The sequence below is a fragment of the Pipistrellus hanaki genome, assembly GCF_964339955.1.
Source record: "Pipistrellus hanaki genome assembly, chromosome: 1".
Lineage (NCBI taxonomy): Eukaryota > Metazoa > Chordata > Mammalia > Chiroptera > Vespertilionidae > Pipistrellus > Pipistrellus hanaki.
The window spans coordinates 165,756,786-165,777,988 of NC_140503.1; the positions used below are offsets into that span (position 1 = coordinate 165,756,786).

At 47.4% G+C, this 21,203-nt stretch overlaps 1 protein-coding gene across 5 annotated transcripts in view; it reads right to left on the reverse strand.

Moving 5' to 3' along the window:
- Positions 1 to 1,013: 1,013 nt before the first annotated feature.
- The window catches only part of SHROOM3 (shroom family member 3), a 279,696-nt gene continuing 259,506 nt past the window's right edge, over positions 1,014 to 21,203 (reverse strand). For 4 of the 5 annotated variants that reach the window (XM_084880504.1, XM_084880503.1, XM_084880507.1 and 1 more), the window contains 4 exons: positions 20,445 to 20,954; positions 17,159 to 17,309; positions 7,694 to 7,966; positions 1,014 to 2,030 (listed from right to left, as the gene is read on the reverse strand). In XM_084880504.1, coding sequence (XP_084736630.1) covers positions 1,662 to 2,030; positions 7,694 to 7,966; positions 17,159 to 17,309; positions 20,445 to 20,954 — 1,303 coding nt within the window. In that variant the 3' untranslated portion in view covers positions 1,014 to 1,661. The remainder of the gene's footprint in view (positions 2,031 to 7,693; positions 7,967 to 17,158; positions 17,310 to 20,444; positions 20,955 to 21,203) is intronic. The other variant, XM_084880505.1, reaches the window with a different exon arrangement.

Here is a 21,203-nt window from a genome sequence, read left to right on the forward strand (position 1 = left end):
TAAGGCAGCCGTGAGTACCTTGCCTCCAATGGACTGTTTCTGTATACCAGTTGAGTGACCCTTCACATCCTCCTGATCTATGTATTCCTGGAGATGGTCATTTCTGGCTGAAGCTTTTACTTTTTCTTGCCCACTGTAAGGTGAATAAAACTCATGCTGTTCTGCCGGCACCGGTTTGGCTCAGTGGATAGAGCGTCGGTCTGCGGACTGAAAGGTCCCGGATTTGATTCCGGTCAAGGGCATGTACCTTGGCTGCGGGCACATCCCCGGTGGGGGTGTGCAGGAGGCAGCTGGTCGATGATTCTCTCTCATCGATGTTTCTAACTCTCTATCCCTCTCTCTTCCTCTCTGTGAAAAATCAATAAAATATATTTAAAAAACAAAACAAAACAAAAACAAACTCATGCTGTTCCAACAATGAAAAAAAAAAAAAAATCCGACCTAACAGAATAAAATCAATAGTATTGTGGAGAATTAAACTAAAGAGGAATAAATTTAGAACCACATAAGAATAAAAAGCGAATAATTTCCTTGGTCTCCAGGGAATCCCCCTCCCCCAACATCTTAGTAAAAGATGTTTGTATAAAATACAAATTAGAAGTCGAGTTTATATTAGGAACAAATGTGACCTAACTTTAAAAATCAGAAGTGATTTGGGATCAGATATTGACAGTGGAATACGAGGGACAGGGAGTGGGGTGTCCCGGGCTGGTTTCTCCTCATTTAGGCCCCACAGGCCCTCCCTCCTTAAGTCGATAGAAAGGCACTGATTCTCAGGGGCTGGTTGACCCAAACTTCCTAATCCTCGAGTTTGGCGGTGACCTTCCTGCCCGAAGCTGCCTTCCTGGAGGTGTGTGCCCCAGCAGCAGGCGGAACGGGGTTCCCCAGGACTCGGTTTAACACAAGCACGTGTGTGTGTGTGTGTGTGTGTGTGTGTGTGTACTCCTATTTGTAAAAGTAAAGCAGCCAAGTCAAGAGTTTAAGAAAAAACAAGTCTCCACACTCCACGGGACTGTCTTTGGAATTCTTCATTTCATTAAGGTTTCCACAAAATACAACGCTCCAACAACGTCATTGTCTACGTCCACCACAAAACAGAATTGAATGAGTGGTTAGCACACAAACATAATGATCCTTTTCATTTCTTAAAAATATATAAATAACAACGTCCAAGGCTTTACAAATTTCTGCTGTGTGTGTGTGTGTGTGTTTCTTTAAGGCTTTATGCTGCAGACCCTTCACTAAGGAGTCCTTGTACCTGTGGTCAGGAGGCACGGCCCACACTGAGGCAGGCCACGGTGGGCACGTTCCTGAGGGCGACACACACCGATCCCCGTTTGCCTAAGCCTGTGGGAAACGAAATCAGCCAAACACCCTCCGATCAGTTCTCACAGTGTCATTGAATTTCCTTCTATTACAAAGTAATAACAGAAAGGGCTAAGTTCCCAGCAGCATTCAAGCTCTCAGGTCAATCATGAAGGGTGAGAAGGAAAATACAGGCTTTTTTTTTTTTTTCCTGGACAGAATCTTTTCCTTTTTATCCAGAAAATACCGTTCCCAAAACCCACAGAGTTTAAACAGTGGTTTGTACTGAGACATTTTTTCAGATTAAATAGTGTTGAAAGAGAGGGTGATCTTCCGGGTGGGTGTGGTAGAAGAGGTTAGAGGGGAGAGGTCACCGGTGGGAGACCACCACCAGGAGCACATCCCCCGGGAGGAGTCACTTCGCGAGTGAGGTCCGGGGGCAGCGCCAGGGCGCCCGCCTGGGGGACGAAGTCCGAAGGGAGGCTCTCCAGCAGGCACCTGACCTGCTCCTGGCCCAGCTTGATCTTGTCGTCCAGCTTCCGCTGCTCGATGAGGAGTGTGGACTTCATTTTCACAAAATGCTGGTAGTCCTGGAGCTGCTCCTCGGAGAGGTAGGTGGCCAGGATGTCCAGCACCACGCGCTCCCTGCGGTCCAGGTTCTCCTTCAGCTCCCGGGCATCCTCGTGCTGCCCCGCCAGGACCTTCCTCTTCTCGTTGAGAGAGCTCTGCCGGGGAAAACAAGCAGATGAGCTAAGGGCAGGGGGACGGAGGGAAAGAGCCACACTGCCCACAGAGACACCCGTCCACAGGGCTGCAAACTGCGCAGGCTTCTCTCTCAGGGACCACTCTAAATGAAGGAGATTTAATGTTTTTGAAAACCAGCTTAGTGCCCTTCGATTGGATGCCTGTGCTTCTCTAACTTGTGCAGCCACGTAGCAGCTTTGAGAGGGACTGCCTTCAATTGGCTGGGGTGCCCACTTGACTTTAGGCTTGTTTACTTAAAAGCACCCTCACTAGTCTCACTTACACGAGGTTCTTAGGAGAGTGAAAATCATGGAGACAAAAAAGTAGAATGATGGTTGCCAGGGGCTAGGAGGTGAGGAAATGGGGAATTATGGTTTAACGAGTACAGAGTGTGTTTTGCAAGATGAAAGAGTTCTGGAAATAGATGCACAACAATATGAATGCATTGAATGTTACTGAATTAGGTACTTTTAAAATGGTTAAGATGGCAAGTTTTCTGTGCAGTTTACAAGAATAAAAAAATTGAAAAGGAAAAGGCCAAACAGCAAGTATTCCTGTTGGTAGAGGTTTTCCACGTGTGGACCAGCAGCAGCTAACCTGGGAACCTGCTAGAAATGCACATTTCCAGGCCCCGTTTCACCTCCTGGGGGTGGGGCCTAGAAGCATGTGGTTCAACAAGCCTTCTGGGTGATTCTTTTGCGGCTAAAGTTTGAGATCCTCTGTCCCAATCCATAGTCAACAATGAGAACACCCCACTGTTCACCTTTAAAGAAATCAGTTTCCATGTTCTAGGTTTCTTTCACTCCTCTGAACCTAGCATGATAGAAATTCTATTTAATAATAATGGCATTTTCATATTCTGGGAGTTTCTTATACAAACTGAATAGTAAGGTAACATGCTATCTTTCGGGCTAATGTACATTATGAGACATTTTAATGTGTATGTGCTTTTACTCATCATGCTGACATATAATTTAAAAAATTATAATTAACCATTCAGACTTTTCAGGCCAAAGTGATTAAAAAACATTAAAATGAAAATTAAGAAACAGATTATTTAAATATATACCTCAATACAAATTAGCTTATGTAGGGTTATGAAAGGCTTCTGTGTCTTTGTCCTAATTTTCCTCAAACTAGCCTATTTTAACATAAGTGTGTCTAGGGGGAAAAGTGCAAAATTATAGATTTATCTTACAAATATTTCCATTTTCATAGGCTTCTTGCACCTAATCAGAAAAACACACCTAAAAATCCTCCTCCCCAATTTTGAATGAAGACACCTTTCAAAATACTGTAGAGATGTAAGTTAAAAAGTAAAAACCTCTTCCTCACCTTAAAAACAAACAAAAAAACCCACTAAATATTTTTTAACCACCAGAAATTCAGAGAGAGTGATGTAATACCTGTGTACATTAACAGTGCCACATCTCACCATGAACACTTTCCACATTTGCTTCCGATTAAAAAGTTAACGGCTGATGTAATGTGTGCATAGTTTTCATGTGTCTGATAGCAGTGTCTGTCTGTGCTTTGCATTCAGATCTTGCTATCCACACAATCATGCTGCCAAAGATCATAGTACTGGCCTAGTGTTGTCTCATTAGACATAATTTACCCCTGGCCAGCCTCCAAATTCCCATACAGAACTTTGAGAATAGATATATTGTGTGGTTTTTGGAAATTTAAGCTATTTATAATAACTCACTGCATTTTTTTTTAATAAAAAAAATAATTAAAAAAAAAGTTAGATACAGTTGAAGCCTTACACATACTTATCCCAGTCCCCATCTTCCCTTCCCGCCCCTCTTTGCTATTATCCTGAATCGGGCACTTAGTGAACCACGTGGTACTCCTTTTCTCATTCCTATTGGTAGTTTCAGTTTCTTAACAAAGGCTGATATTGATGTAGTATTTCGCAGGTGAGCAAGCACTTATTTGTATCTGAGAGTGTAATTGTGCATTAAGTGTTGAGTTGAATTCGATTGTAGAACAGCTTCTCTCCCCCGAACTGAGATCTGCTCCAGTATTCCTATCTCAGAAATCTGCAGCACCCGCCCGACTTGTCCAACGGGAAACTGGCAATTACCTTCCCATTATACCCGCCCTCTTGTAACACACCTGCTAATTCAAACTCATTCTCTAACCCCATTACCACTGCCCAAATTAATGGCCTGGAGCCTTCTTGCTAAACTATTATAATAAGGCTCCCAGCTGTAAGCATCATTTTCACCCCTCCCAGGCTGAGTAAGTCGTAAAATTAGTTTATAGCTCTTCCTGGCCAATAGGTTGAAGAGTCCAAAGCCTACAGCATGACACATAAGGTCCGTGTAACTATTGTCTGCACTGGATACTGCCTACCCCTGACCCACACTCCTCAGCGCTGCTCTGTGGCTGCATCAACTGGGTTGCCTTCTGGGTTTGGCCAACAGGAGTCATGGGGAGACTGGAGGATGGGAGGAGAAAGCACGGGGAGGGGGATATTTATCCCTGGCTCTGTCTCTGCCAGGTGGCTGTGGTTGCATTCTTTCCCCAAGGCCTCAGAGCTGGAGGACAGCCACAGCTATAGTTCTGGTGAGGACCCCTTCCTGTTGCTCCTCCAGGTCTAGAGGCAGAAATGGCTTCCCCTCTGATGCTGGCTCTAGGGGCCAGGGAGCTTCATTATCTCTTCTTGGCTGCCATTAATCTTTCCCAGACCTTCAATGATGTTCTTTATTTTGTTTATTAGATTCCACATATTAAGTAAAACCATGGGGTATTTGTCTTTCTCTGACTTACTTCACTTGGCAGAATACCCTCTAGGTCCATCCATGTTGTCACAGATGGCAAGATTTTATTCCTTCTAAGGGCTATTGTGTGTTAGAATATATTAACATCTATTTTAACATGTACATCTACTTTATTCAGTTGTCTTTTGGTGGACTCTTAGGTTGTTTCTATATCTTGGCGATTGTAAATAATGCTGCAATGAAGATAGAAGTGCATATTTCTTTTGAATTGTATTTTGGATTTCTTTGGATAAACACACAGAAGTGGAATGGCTGGGTCATATGTAGTTCTATTTTTAATTTCTTTAGGAACCTACATATTATTTTCTATAGTGGCTGCATCAATTTACAGCCCCACAAAAATGTACAAAGTTTCCCTTTTCTACACATCCTCGCCATATTGATGATATATCTCATTGTAGTTTTAATTTGCATTTCTCTGATGATTAGTGATGTTGAGCATCTTTTCATATGTCTATTGCCTATCTATATGCCCTCTTTGGAGAAATGTCTATTCAGGTCCTATACTAATTTTTGAAATTGAATTGTTTGATTTCTTTGGTGTTCTGAATACCCCTTTAAATTGAGCTATCCAAAAAAAAAAAAAAAAAAAAAAAAAATTGGGGATCTACTTCCTGTCCAATCCCCGACTATAGACTTTTCTATTTTCAAGAATAATTTACTGTTTTAAAAAATGAACCAAGTTATCACTTTATGTTGTAGACATAACCATATGCAAATCAGTTTTGGAAGATGCCATGGTCTTTCTTTACTTGGTCTATGATATTCCTTCTCAATCATGAGGCCTTTCCATTCTTACTCTACCTACAAATATGGAATCCTTCTAGACCAGTGGTCGGCAAACTCATTAGTCAACAGAACCAAATATCAACAGTACAACGATTGAAATTTCTTTTGAGAGCCAAAATTTTTAAAACTTCTTCTAACGCCACTTCTTCAAAATAGACTCACCCAGGCTGTGGTATTTTGTGGAAGAGCCACACTCAAGAAGCCAAAGAGCCGCATGTGGCTTGCGTTCCGCAGTTTGCCGACCACGGTGCTAGACTATTAAGCATCACTTGGGTGAAGTCAATTCCCGCCTCACCCCACCCGCTGAGAAGTGTTTCTGGGCTCTGACTTGATTGCTGTGCTGCAGCATACTGGACCCATTTGCTGCTTCCATTCTGGTTTTCCTCACTCCATGGTGAGTTCCGGCAGGGCGGGGCCTGTGTGGTAGCCAGTGTCCATGCCTAGCACACACAGCACCTGACACAGTACGGGTTCTCGTTCGCTGTTTGCTGAGTGGGAGGAGGGAGGAAAGGAAAGCTTCTGAGGCAGATCCTATTAGACAATTCCCAGCAGAGGCAGTTCGGGCTCAGCACACTTCCAGGAGGAGGGCACCCACTGCAGGTGGAGCTGCAGAAAGTTTCTGGATACGCAGTCACATTCCCAAATGCTTACCTTCTGGACTTTTTCTAATCTCTTTAAAATCTATTTGGAAAAAAGACATCTTTCCTTTTAATAAAATATAAATAAACACACACACACACACACACACACACACACACACACACACACACATTAGGAGAAATAATTAGGAAATCCCTGATAGCATTAAAAGACAGAGAGAGCTGTAGATAGAAGGAGCCAGAGAGCAAGGGAGCATCCTGATGGCTGGAGCACTTACCACCTTGCGTGTGCGTGCGTGTGCATACAATTATAGCTATGTTTATTGTCTGACTTCCCTTGATAAGTTAGTTCCCTGAGAGCAGGGGTCTGTTTTGTTCCAAGATAATATCCCGAGTGCCCAGAGCAGTGAGTGGCACACACTGGACACCCAGCAGACATGTGCTGCACGGATGAGCAGATGAAGAATGCTCTGTAGCAATGGAATATGTCCAATGAGGAGAATAAGACCTGGGGTCTGCAGCAGGACTCCTCCTGCCCTGGCTCTGCCACTCCCTCACCGGTCTGTTGTGAGGACTCCAGGAGTCGGCACATAGAGTGTGTAAGCCCACAGCGCCTCACCGAGGAAGCCCTTGAAGTAGATCCAGGATCAGCACCACTGTCAGCACCTGTCCTCTTCCTTCCAGGAAGGGGTGCAGTGGAGACACTGGGGTGCATCCTCACCGAGGGCTTGTAGCCTCCAGGTGAACTATAGATTCCCTGGGGCTTACGCTCATGTTCCTGCGCCCTCCCCGCATCCCCCAGAGTTCCCTTGCCCCTCTCTCTTTCTCTAAGGTCAGCCCGCATTAGGAAGGAAACTCTGGCACCTGTGCTTTCACGTTCCTAAGTGCTCCTTGAGCCTGCAGTATCAGCTTTGCCTCTTGGCATGGAACGTGCCTCCTCCATTTCCTGCTTATCTATACTTTGGACTTTCTCCCCGCCCCAAATAGACTGTCATCTTCCCGAGGGAAGGGATCGTGTCTTACTGTACTTCTCTGTGTCCATGGGCTCAGCAGGAACACTGAGAATGCACATGGATGACCTTTAAATTAATGTCAGCTGAGTCCTAGGTCTCTTTCTTTCTTTCTTTCCTTTTTTTTTTTTTTTTTTTTAAAAATATATTTTATTGATTTTTTACAGAGAGGAAGAGAGAGGGATAGAAAGCTAGAAACATCGATCAGCTGCCTCTTGCACACCTCCTACTGGGGATGTGCCCGCAACCAAGATACATGCCCTTGACTGGAATCGAACCTGGGACCTTTCAGTCCGAAGGCCGACGCTCTATCCACCGAGCCAAACTGGTTTCAGCTCTTTAATTTCTTAATCCCCAGCTTCTCCATTCAGGAACCTGTCCTTCTCCCTTTCCGTGCGGGACGCGAAAAAGGAGAAGCACCCACCGCATTGTTGAATGGCACGTCTAGGCCACCTACCCTCTCTTCTTTACTGGCGTCGTCACCAAGGCCGCTGAGCACGTTCTCCACGCGGGCCAGGCGCCCCGAGAGGGAGAGCAGCAGGCTGACCACCTTGTCCAGGTCCCCGATGAACATCTTGTACTTGTCAAACTCGTTGGGCTTGCAGAGCTGGCTGATCAAGGCCTCCACCTCCTCTCCCAGGGCGTTGTTGAGCTTGATGTCCATCAGCAGGCTCCGCTTGGCTTCCTGCAGGGTCTCCAGCTTGTGGGTGAGGCTTCCAATGAGCTCGGCCTGGAACCACAGAGGAGACAGACCCACAGCAAAGGTTAGCCAACCACATCCCGTCTCTCCTTCCAGGCTCACTCTGTATGGACTGCCCCCCAACAGGAGGGCACAATCAATACTCCGTCCTTTCCCCGACTGCCCGCCGCTGTACTCCTCGGAACCTATGGATCCTCACAGGCCAACGCTTGATTACACGTTGCCGCTCTGCACAGCTCTGACCTCCCAACTGGTTTATTAAATACTTTTAAAAGTTTTTAAAAAAGACATAATCTCATCTGATCCTCACAACAATACCATCCAGAAGCGAGTAGGGTACAATGTTCTAGTTTTACAAATAGTGAAGCCAAGAGTCAAAGAATTACGGACCTGCCCAAGATCACCCCGAAGTGAGTTGGATACTAACCAACAGATACCGTTTAGAGAGCAATTACTACATGCTAGACACTATATGAGACACTGTATGTGGGTTATCTCATTCTTCCCAACAATTTTGTAGTAAACACTGTTTTATCCTCATACAATAGGTGAGGAAACGAAGCCTCAGTGAGGTGAAGTCTGACACATGTACCAGTAGGTGGGGTAGCTTTGGACACAAATCACCCTGACTTTAGGGGCTCTCGTGGGCAATCATTATAAACTAGGGGTCCAACGCATGAATTAGTGCACCTTGAAAGGGCTGTGAGGCTGTGGTGGGCACAGGGGGATTCTTGGTCCATCCCCCGTGCCCCCCCTGACCCCTCCTGCTGCGGCCCAGTCACCTGTCTGGTGGAAGCCTTGCTCCCACCACCACCGCTCTCACATGCTAACAGTGCCAGCCCCACTCGCACCAACTGGTACAGAGTGATTGGGGCAGGCAGGTGCGAGAGGTGGCTGCCAGCCCCGATTGCCCCTCAGGAGCAGGGGGAGGTGGAGAAGCCCTGAGGGGCAGTCAGGGCTGGCAGCCACCACTTGCACCCGCTGACAGTGCCAAGTTATCGGGGTTGGCGCTGGGCGCTGGTAGTGGGTGTGAGTGGGGCCAGCATTGGCAGCAGGTGCAAGCGCCAGGCAGGACTGTGGCATGCGGGAGCAAAGAATTTTCAGTAACCACCAGAGACTCACCCCAATGACAATGACCAGTGCCCCGTCTTGGTCAGATGCCCCTGCTCACCTGCTCCACCATCTTGCCACAGCCAATGCCCACCATGTTCTGTGCGCCTCCCGGTGGTCAGTGCATGTCATAGCAACTGGTTATGCGGTTGTTTGGCTGTTCCACTATTCAGTCTATTTGCATATTAGCCTTGTATTATAAGGCTAATTACCAGAATTCAGTTCCTTGTGCTTTCCATTGCATCCCCCACTGTTTCCATTTACTAGAGCCATGTAATTTGCCATCTTAATTGCTACACATATAAAACAGAGTTACACAAATAGCCAATACATTTAATTGAAGGGATAAAGTAAAGGTCTTAGTGGTTTCAAGCTTGACTTCATTTATATAAAGTGTCTACTATTTCTTTGAGGCAAGAGAAATTAAACTCCATAGCTTTTGATTCTTTTACTTTTCTCTTAGTCTGAGGTAGCCACAGGGAAAAAGGACATAATCTTTTGGGATTAAAACCTATTTCTTTATCATTAAAAAGGTTCCAGCTCGTGTGTGTGTGTGTGTGTGTGTGTGTGTGTGTGGTGCAGCTTCAGTTGGAAACTTGGAACAAAATGGTCACAATTTCTATGTCTAAGTAAATCTTCATTTTAAAAGAAGGGAAAAGCCTGACAGGCATGGCTCAGTGGTTGAATGCTGACCTATGAACTAGCAGGTCACGGTTCGATTCCTGGTCAGGCACATGCCCAGGCCTGACCTGGTGTTATATGTGGGGCATGAAGGAGTCAACAATGATTCTCTCTCATCACTGATGTTTCTATCTCTCTCTCCTCCCTTCCTCTCTGAAATCAATAAAAACATATTTTAAAAATAAAGGAAGGCCAAAACCGGTTTGGCTCAGTGGATAGAGCGTCGGTCTGCGGACTGGAAGGTCCCAGGTTCGATTCAGGTCAAGGGCATGTACATTGGTTGGGGGCACATCCCCAGTGGGGTGGGTGCAGGAGGCAGCTGGTCGATGTTTTTCTCTCATCGATGTTTCTAACTCTCTATCTCTCTTCCTTCCTCTCTGTAAAAATCAATAAAATATATTTAAAAAAAGAAAGAAAGAAAAGGCTTAGGAGTGGTCCAGGGAGGCTTCTTTGGGGAGGACCATGACGTTTTACGGCACTGTGATTTCTGAAAGCTGTTTGCTGGGACGTAATATGATACAGCAACAGCTTGGCCATATATGCTAATACAAGTACACTAAGCAGTCGATTCAGTCACTTCTGGCCCAAATGCTGCATATTTGAATGGTATTTGAATTTTTTAATTTTACCACGCCCTTAAAATATGGACATTTGGATTGTGAAATGCAGTTGTAAGGGATTTAGCAACAAGGGAAAGTTGGCTATACTAACTAAATAGCCATGTCTGCCAGGCAGATATCTTCCAAAAAAAAACCCTACCAACTTCCTGCTGAATTCACTGGAGAGAGCGAAGAGGTATTTTGGGTGTTTTTTTGTGTTTTTTTTTAAACAATATACTAGTCTCTTGGGAGCTACCGATTAGCAAAATCACTGGCATTTATCCACTTCTCATCTGGGGTAAACTTACCTCGACCTGTGTGAGGTGCTATTTATAAGGGTTCTTTCTCTAAACACAGTTTAGCAGGCCCTCCCTCCTCACCATCTGCACACAGCCATCCTGCTGGGCCCCGTCCCACCTCCTTCCTGCTCCAGGGAAAACACGGACCCGGAGTCAGGAGACTGGCTGTGACAGAAAAGTCACCATTAGGCGCCAACTGACCTTCAGCCTTCACATCTCACCACAGCAAGGGGCTAATCAGACCTGCTTACAGCTCGTAATACCTAACGTTTCAGTACCGAACCCCTTCTCTGTGCCAGGCCCTGTCTAGGTGTTTTACTAGTCCACTGCCACCCCCAGCCACCTGATGGGAGAGAGATTGCTGTTATCCTGGTTTTACTTCTTGAACTTGCCCAAGCTCATGTGGCTAGAAAGTGCCAGCGCCAGCTTCAAGCCAGGCCCTCTGGTTCAGCGTTCAGGCGTTTAATCACCGCATTAAAATAGCTGATTGGAATATTATGACGCTCCCATCAAATAAAGCTTGTACAAGCACTCTGGAAAATGTAAAGTATTGTACACATGCTGGGCATTTGTGAGAGTGTGAGTGTGAGTGTGCTCCCATTAACATTAGGCAGCACTTCCAAGGGCACACGCTACTCATTTTAGGGAGCTGCCTCTAGGGCAGGGGAGGGGGGCATACAGGTCACGCTATGACCCATGAAATCATTTGGTCTGGCCCTGGCACAGCATTAGGGGTGAGTTAATTCAATGTTTGACCAAACAGAGCAGGCTAATTTTTCCGTTGCTAATTTTGTATGGCACATGGTGTTAAAAATATCCAAATGGCCCTTGGCAGAAAAAAGGTTCCCACCTCTGCTCTAGGGGCACACTCAATGTGTGTGTGTCCCCCCCCCCCCCCCCCCCCCGCCCCCGGCTTCACCTACTGTTCCGAGAACTTGTGCTGAGTGTTGCCAATATGTCATTACAGACACAGTTGGCCTCTGCTGATTGACTGTCTTCCTCTCAAACAAGAGTAACTCAGGACTCTTAGCCACGGAGGAGCGGGGGGAGACGAGAGAAGCGGGGGAGAAGGAGAATCAGGATTCAGGGGCAGTGAATCCAGGCCCTTGCCACACTGTCCCACTGTAAAAACTGGGGAGGATGCAGGCAGCAGCCCTGGGCTGTTTCCGTAGCTGAACTTCACCCCGAGAAGTCGGGGCCCGTTTATGTCCTGGTGACAGAGATGAATCAAACCTCGTCTTTGTGGTGTGACCCATCAGAGCAGAAAGGCCCTGGGCACCGCCTGCCGTACAGAGGTCCCCTAGGTTCCCTGTCGGGAGCGGCCCTTCACCATGTCCCTCGGGAAGGCTGGTGCCAGGAAGTTGTCCTGTTTACTTAGCACGGTCTCTTGGTATTGGGAATTTTTGATACACAAGAAACAGTATTCCTTTAAATTCAACCACGCTCATTCTCCCTCCCTCCCTCCCTCCCTCCCTCAATGACCTTCCCGCTCTTCCTAATTCGGCCATGACCCTCCACCTTGGCCAGGAACGTGGGAGGCGTCCTCGGCCCTCACCTCTCTTCCATGCTTCACGACTAATCTGGTACCAGTTTTATTTTACTTATTTTTTTTCAGCCCATCTGTTTCTCACTATTCTACTGCGTTGCCCTTAGACCTGTGCTGTCACTCCCTGGACGGCTGTGACTCCCTCCCTCCTGCCCTCTCTTCCTCTTCACACAGCTGCTGCAATCAGATCTCCCGGCGGATAAACCTGGGGGGAGGGGGGGGTTGTGGATGGGGGATGGGGGAAGGTGAAGACTCTCGATGCTGGCCAAGATGGCATAAGCCCACGGAAGCCGCGCTCCCTGCTTCCTGCAGCCAGCGTCCCTCGGTGCAGGAGCGGGCTCCGTACAGTGAGCTATGGCAGTGACCCGAGGTCAGCCAGCCTTGAAGTACATCCGTAATGGGGTGAGTTTATGTTTGCCCTCTGACCTGAGGACAGCCCCCAGGCAGAAGCACACAGACAGCGTGGCGGCAAAAACTCCAGGAAAAGCCCCGCCTTTCAAACCAGAAGACGAGAAACGGGGGCCGCTGTGAGTGCAAGAGTGGGGGGATTTCCTGTTTCGAACCCCCTTCTCTCCGTTTTCCCTCGCCCTGCCCCCACCACCGGCAACTGCAGGTACACAGAGCTGCACTGTGCAGGGGAGGCTCCTGCATGTAAACTCCCAGGAAAACCCTCTCTGTCAGAGCAGCTGGGAAAGGACCCGCGGGCCAAAGAGCACGAAGGGATGCTCGCTACCTTTTCTCTCTCTCTTGTGGAAGGCGGCCCAGCAGTGCAGAACGTACAGCGCACAGGGTGCTATAACTTGTTGCTAGAACTTTCCTTTCTATATAAAATGAGAACACGTCTTTCTGGCCAGATGCCCAGGAAAAAGGGCTGCTGGGAGCCAGAGAATGGGGTGGGGGTTGGGGAGACACTGAACAGTAGAGAGCTGGAAAAGATCCCCTGTTCTGTGCAGAACTGACCTAAGTCCTAGGCTCACCCTCAAGCTGCACGTGTGTGGGACAGACCCACAGCAGCACAGCAAAGACTTTGAGAATGAAACGTGGTAGAAACAGCTGCCCAAGTCCCAGGCTAAGCCCTCGACAGTTCACGTGTGGCACACAGCCAAGTCTCTGAACCACCACCCAGAGGTGGGATACCACTTGTAGCCAACATTTTCCAGGGGGATTTTAACAGAACCCAGAGTCCCACAGCATAATACTCAAAATGTTCAGAATACAATATAAAATCTCCTAATATACAAAGAACCAATGAGATATGAGCAATTCAGGGGAAGATAATCAATAGGCACGAACGCCAAGAATAACCCCAATGTTGGGATTATTACCAAAGCCTTTAAAATACTTTTTATAACTATGCGCCATGATAAAAGCAAGCGCCCATGACATGAAAAGAAGGCAGAAGTTCTCAGCAAAGAAATAGACACTACAAGAAACTAATATAAATATAAATTTTAGTATTGAAAACTATATTTGAAATTTTTTAAAAAAAATCACTCGCAGAATGGAGACAAGCCAGTCAGTGAATTTGAAGATAGACTAATAGAAATTATCCAACCAGAAGAAGTGATAGAAAACAGATTGAACAACAACAACAAAAACCCCAGAGCTTCAGGGGCTTGTGGGACAATATCAAAAGGTCTAACACTTGTGCCATGTCACCGGAGTCCCAAAAAGAGAAGAGGAAGATTAGGGCAAAACACAAAAACAAACAAAAAAACAAAAACCATATTTGAAGACATAATGGCTGAAAACATCCTACATTTGGTGAAGGACATACATTTTTACAATCAAACTCAGCAAACCCACACAGGATAAACCAAGGAAAATCAAGCCCACCCACATCATAATCAAATCGCTGAAAATCAAAAATAAAGAACAAATTTAAAGTAGCTGGAGAAAAACAACACATTGCATATGAGAGTATTTAAATGACGGCATTTCTCATCAGAGACCGTGGAAGAAGAAAGTGGAGCAACAATTCTAAAATGCTGAGAGAAACGGAACAGGCAGCCCTGAATCCCTGTGAAAACATCCTTCAGGAACGACAACGGGAATTCTTAGATGAAGAAAAACGAAAAGAACGTGTCACCAGCAGACCCATTCTGAAGAAATGCTGGGGGAAGCTTTTCAGGCCGAAAGGAAGACAGAGCAGAGGGAAGCGCGGGGCTTCCAGACTGAGGAAGAGGAAAGGAACCGGGCAGCTAAGAGCCATCTGGGTCACTAGGGATCTCTTGGGGAAAGCCAATTCCGGGGAACAACAGATTCTTTCTGCCTTTGAAATTTTCCATTAAGTCTCTAAGCCAAAGCCTTGTGCCTTCAGAATAGGGAATCATGGGCAGACTTTTGCCAATAGATATGGCAGGGATTAGCCAAGGAGTTGATATCAAACTGTCTTTAGTTTTTATGTATGTCACAAGTTCAGACAATGAAAGTGTTTCATATTTTAAGTCACACTTACATTTACTTGGAATATTATAATTCATCAGCTATAGGCTATAGAAATAGAAAATATATTAAAATGGAATTAACTTAAAATGCTCATTTCAATCATTGTTAGAAAAACTTGTACATCAGGAGGAGAATTGCACTTCCAATTTGGGCTGAACATATTAATAGATGCCTTCAACATCATGTCAAGTTCACATATTTTCTCTTTACAAGTCAGATATACATACAAATGTGAGTACCACTAACAAAAATTCTATCACACATTCATAAACTTGTAGTTCATCCAAACAAACAACTCCCCAAGGGTTCTCCGTTGCTGAAGGCAGAAATCGAGCCCTTCTGCATTTCATACAAAGCCCCTTGGTGACCATGATCCTCCCAGCCTTGTCTCCTGCTGCCTGTGGTCCTCCTTTATTTTCTAAATTTGGTCATTTCTAATTTAGTCACTTTTTAAAAATATGTTTTTATTGATTTCAGAGAGTAAGGGAGAGGGAGAGATAGAAACACCAATGATGAGAGAGAATCATTGATCGGCTGCTTCCTGCATGCCCCTACTGAGGATTGAGCCCAAAACCTGCGCATGTGCCCTGACTGAGAACTGAACCCTGACCCCACTGGTTCCCAGAAGGATGCTCAGCCACTGAGCCGCACCGGGTGGGTGAGGTGCTTTGTTTTTCATTCCAAAATACCAAGCTACCGGAAGTCCCTCTCTTTAAGACAAACACTCATGTTTTTCCACACCCCTAGGTCTTTACCCACCCCGTTTCCTTGGTCTTGAATGCCCTCATATCCTCTAGTCTGACTCATTCCGGTTACTTCAGTATAAAAGGTGACAATACAGTTTTGTGGAAAAAAAAGAAAAAAAAAAAAGAAAAAAAAAGATAATAGAGCAGTATGTAAAAAAACAAAACAAAACAAAAAAACAACTCACACCTAGAATCTAGGAAGTACTCAATAAATGGCATATAATGTTATTTCCCATGAGGAATAATCCACTCTTCCCTTATATTACTCAGCCCAAACATACGTGGTGCCACATAGTCCTCAGAATGAGAGGGTGATAATGAAGTGGTGAAACACAGAGGTTAAAAATCAAACTGAGATGTGGAGGGCAAAGCAATGAGCAGTATGCCACGCTGCTGTTGTCAAGCAGGGTGTATCTACAAGAAAAAATGCTAGGGGGAGCTTTTCAGGCTGAAAGGAAGACAGAGCAGAGGGAAGCGCGGGGCTTCAAGACTGAAGGAAGAGGAAAGGAACCGGGCAGCTGAGAGCCATCTGGGTCACCAGTGCTCTCTTGGGGAAAGCCGATTCTGAAAAGTAAATGTTCTGTTATCTGAAGACGTCCTGGCAGCCTGATACCTGTAACAGGGTTCTATAGCTCCCGCTCTGGGATAAACATGGAGCAGAGCAAGGTGGGTTCCCCGCTCAGAGGACCCATTCAGCGGGGGCGCTCAGCAGCACTGAGGCAGGGATGTGAGGTGTGCTATGAAGCAGATGTTTCAAAGGGAAAGCCCTGGGCTGGGGGGGAGAGAGTTACCACAAGTGGCTGCCTCAGAACGTCAGCCCTGGGCTGCGAGCCCCCGGAGCTGGAGCAGGAGGGAGAATCCCACCAAAGGAGCTGCTTCTAAACCCCTAAGACTTCCTGCCCCACAACTTCCCGCTCCCAGGGTCTGCATCCTGTGGTCTCACTCCAGTACATAAACACGAGGGCTTAGGACACACATTAAAAAACAAATGAATGGAATTACATAAGAACGTTTCTCCTAGAATTGGTACCACTGAACCATTTACATTCCAGACTCAGCAAGAAGCAAGCCTTCACAGAGAGTCCCTTTCAGCAGGCAGGCCTGGGCCGAGGGCTGCGAGCACAGGGCCAGGCGGCCCCTCTGGGCTGCGGGGAAAGTGGAGGGGCAGGAGCGCCCCCCCGGAGGCACAGGCCAGCTTAGATCCCCGTGGCTCTGGGGAGGACGGCAGCAGCGTGGTCATTTTAAAAATGCTCAGCAATGAAAATTTCTGTAAGTGTATCCAATGCCAACAGCTGACTTCCAACACCGTGCCTTCAAGTTATTACTCACTGGGGGATGGCAAAGGGAGCTGAGGAATTTAAAGATTAACATGACCTTTTCCAACGTGTCTTTTCATAATCCACTCTCTCTTTCCTCACATTTCTAGGTTTTCTAGTTTTCCTTGTGCGCAGGAATCATGCATGACAATTACACGGGCCTTGAGAACAGGGTTTGGTCTCTGTGCTGGGCCAGGAGGCAGGGGACCTGGGGTGTCGTCCCAGTTATGAGACCTTCAGGAAATAACTAATTGCCGCTAGCCTTCACTTCTGTCATTTATAAAAGTGAAAAGGACAGGGGAGCTGTGAGGAAATGGCTCAAAGTGCCACGCAGTCCGGAGTCCAGTGATGGTTTGGGAGCGACTGGTGCTGGGACAGGCCCCTCTCCCTCTGGCCATGAGGGGCGTTACTGGGCAACCCTGTGAGGCCCCCGACTAGCTTTCTGGGGAAAACGAAACCCAGGTCCCAGTTCTTTACCTTCTTTTCATTGACATCCACCTGCTCCTCCTCCTCACTCATCTCTTCGGGCATGTGCTTGATTTTGTTCAGAAGCTCGGCCTTGGGAGCCGACACGCTGTAGTAGGCAGGGCAGTTGACCAGCATGCCCACTGCTTCCTTGTCTTCGCTCCTGGGTCACAAAGAACAAAAAGTAGAGCCACACACAGCACACACCAGCAGCTTCATCTCCCCGGGTCTCTCCCTTCGGACAGGTGTAAAAAAAAATCCTATTCCATTACTTCCTGGAAATTAGGATGAACTAACTAGTCAATACTTACGGGTGAGCGATAACCATGTGCAGAGCTCCCGAACCCAGGCAAGCTTGGGATGAAAACCACCGAAGGCGGCAGTGGGAGGGAGGAGCGGGAACCAGGCCTGCGGACTTGCCAGGTGACTCTGGGCAAGTCGCTGACCTCTCTGCACGGTTCTCCTTCTGTGAGACGTGTAAGCAGGATGCTGACTCCCCATTTCACAGAAAGACCGTGGGGAGCCTTTCTTTCTTTTCTTTTTTTTTCCTTTTTCTTTTTAAAAAAAATATATTTTATTGATTTTTTTTACAGAGAGGGAGGGAGATAGAGCATTAGAAACATCGATGAGAGACAAACACCGATCAGCTGCCTTCTGCACACACTCCAATGGGGGTGTGCCCACAACCAAGGTACATGCCCTTGACCGGAATCGAACCTGGGACCCCCAATCCCACAGGCTGACGCTCTATCCACTGAGCCAAACCGGTTTTGGCCGTGGGGAGCCTTTCAGTGTGTAAGTCTTTTAAGGCTATGGCACATATCTCAGATTTTAGGTTATTGCCTACTCTTCCAGGGTCGCCATTATCTTTCGGATGCACACTATACTTGTTATTTGGAATGTGTCCATGTTCCTTCTCCCTAAGCCTGCCATCCTGCAGACACCACAGCAATCTGGAGCTTGCTGGTCAATAAATAGAAGGTGTGACATCTACTCATTGGTTCCACAGCAGGGATTTTCAAGGCTGGGGAACAAACGGGGAGCTGAGAAACCTAATACTGAGTGTTCTCTGTTTTACTATAAGTAAGCTGCCTCTCAGACTTCCCACGGAATAAATGACCACGGAAGGAGGGTAGGCTCTCTCTGAGAGGTATTTCAGCTATTCAATCCTATGACTTTGATGTAACATGTAGACCATCACTTTACTGTGGAATAAAAACCGCCACAAACGTCTTTTTTACTAGTTCCCTGCTCGATGGGACTATCCCTCTAATATAATTACATCTAATCCAGTTAATTAAAAAAGACAGGAAAAGGGTTTTTTTGATGTGCTCCCTTCGCACCCGCTGCCCAGATATATTCATTACATTACAAGTGGGATTCTCATGCATTTGATGACTAAACCTCACTACCGATATTTGCAGCCTCTCACACAACAGAGCTATGCTCGTTCCCACCAGAAGATGGCACCTGCCATCCTTTGGAATGCCTCCTGCGACAGCCACATGACCATTTCCCGTCTAAACTGACTGAGCACATAGGTTCTCAGTAACAGGGCCGGGGAATGCTGAGGATGTGCTTACACACGACCCTGCCCATCTGCAGCAAGTAGCCAGAGAACAGAATGAAGTGACTAGAAGCCCCTCGCTGTGACCTACCACAACCATCCCTGGTGAGCTAGCTGGCACACCCACAGACCCTCATCTTAGGGCCCCTCCTGATACCCAGTGCATTGTCTTGCATACTGTAGGTACTCGGTAAACGTGTGCCAAACACAGGACCCTAGAAAAGTCAACTTCACCTCAATTCGTTCCTGCCCAATCTGAAGAGGAAGGGATGGGCAAGGTGACTGAGGGTCCAGGCCTTGTATCAGGAAAGCCTCTCATATAGAAGAGCTTGTAAGTACTGCGTAACTCCTCCTTTCTCCCCCTCCCAACAAAACATGGCATTCTTGCAATTTAGGGAGGTCACTTGGAAGTTTCTAAAATGCACATCCAACTTTGGATGAAATGCTCTCTTGTGCTCATTTAGTCTGGAAGCACTAACTGTGGAGTTCCAATCTGTCAGTTCTGTTTCCACTGGGAATTAAAAAGAAAATAAAACTACTCCAAATCTTTCCCACAGCAGTACTTGAAGGAAATCACACATGCAAGACGATGGCCCATAACCCAGGAAAAAATCAAAAGAATGAGTCACAGGCTGCTCACGGTGCTTTTGCCCCCCGGGGCTGGGCGCTGGGACAGGCTACGGGGCCTTAACACATGGGGCTCCGGGCGCTGCAGGAGCAGAGGTTCCCAGGCTGAACAAAACCACGGTGTGCCCCAGTCAGCCCGGCCATGATTCTTAGAACACGAGCATTCACCCTAACTCTTCAAAGGCGAATGTCAGAGTGGTATAAATCGATGTCTCTAGACTCTCATCTTCTTTTACAAAGACCCGTTCAGTTCCAGCTTGGGGGGGGGGGGGGAGAGGCCCTCTGTTGTGCTCACCGTTTCTACTTGCTTCCCCTCAGCACTGCCCTCCGAGGGCTCTCTGCACCCGTAAGGGTGACTGATGGAGAAGGGGAGGTTGTGTGCTTGCTTATGGAGGTGGGGGCACCGTGTAATCCTTGACAGAGCGGGCAGGGTCACACTGCCAGCGCTCACATGTTCTTTGACTTCAGTTGGGCACGGTCCTAATTTCTCAGGGCTTCAATGCCCTCACTTGTAAAATAAAGGTGAAACTGGTGGCTATCTCGGAAGGTTCTTGTGAAGATTATACAAGATGATGTTTATATAAAGAAACGAATGCATTTGACACAAAGAACATGATCAATAAATATTAACACTATAATTATTGTTACTAGAGGCCCAGTGCATGAATTCATGCATGGGTGGGTCTGGCAGGCCTGCCTGATTGGGCGGTGGGGGTGGGGGTGGGGGGTAAAGGGACGTGGGAGGTTGGCCAGTTCCACCCTTGATAAGGGTGAGGGGGGGCCGATTGGGGGAGAGGCCGGCAGGGAGGAGGGACCATCGGTCCCGCCCCCTGGTCCAACTCCCAGTCGAGGGGACAATTTGTATATTAGCCTTTTATTATACAGCATTATTTTTTGTTGTTGGACAAGTGCCTGGTAACTTAAGGCCAGTCTGTCCCACCTCCCCCTCCTCAGAGCCATTCCCCTAAAGCTGACAGGGAATGTCACTCTTGGGTCAGGATCGTTGGAAGCAGGAAAAGACCAGTAAAGTAACCCCATACGTATCACCCACCCGTGGATGGAGCTCACTTGTAAGACTGCATGGGGGCATTTTCAGGGACCTACCTCTTGCCTTCGTGCCCTGAGCAGCTGACGGCTCTCTGCACAGCCTTCCTCTTGACGCCGTTTTCCTGCAGCAAGTTCCCGTCGCGAGGAAACAAGCCCTCCATCAGGTCCATGGTGGTCTTCAGCCTGGAGTCGGGGTCCAAAATGTCTGCCAGAGACTTGTCTTGGTGGACGATTTCCTTGGCCAGCACCTCCGTTCTGATGTCTTCTGAAGTCTTCTGAGGACCGGGACCGGCACTGTCTTCTGAACCCCGAGTCCCGCTGAGCGGGTCGTGGGCGAGGCCTTGGGTCAGGGCGGGAGGCTGCTTTCCCGGGCCTGGCGGCCAGCCGAGGGGCCCAGCGTGCTGGGGCCGGGCGCCCGCGGTGGGGGGCGGGCTGGACCTGTGGGCATCGGAACCACGGACGGAAGCTTGGGGTCTGGATGCTGGTATCTGATGGCCCACCAACGGGGCTGCCCCAGGCACGGGCCTTTCCTTGGCAACTGTCCTGTTGGCAGATTTGCTGGAGCTACTGGATATGAAAAGAAAAAGAGAGAGAGGTGGTGCGAAAGAATCAACAGAAAGACGAGGATGAGGTGCAAGAGCTGTCACCGCTGGGCTGGTGGGAGTGGGCGAGGCGGTCCCATTTCTGAGCATCCTGAGGGCCTTCACCTGATTGCCCAAGGGGAGGTTGTGTGACTGTTTAAGATAAGGTGACCAGACGTCCCGATTTCTAACAATTTGTCCCGCGGCTTTTTAAAGTCCTGATTCTTTCCAAAAA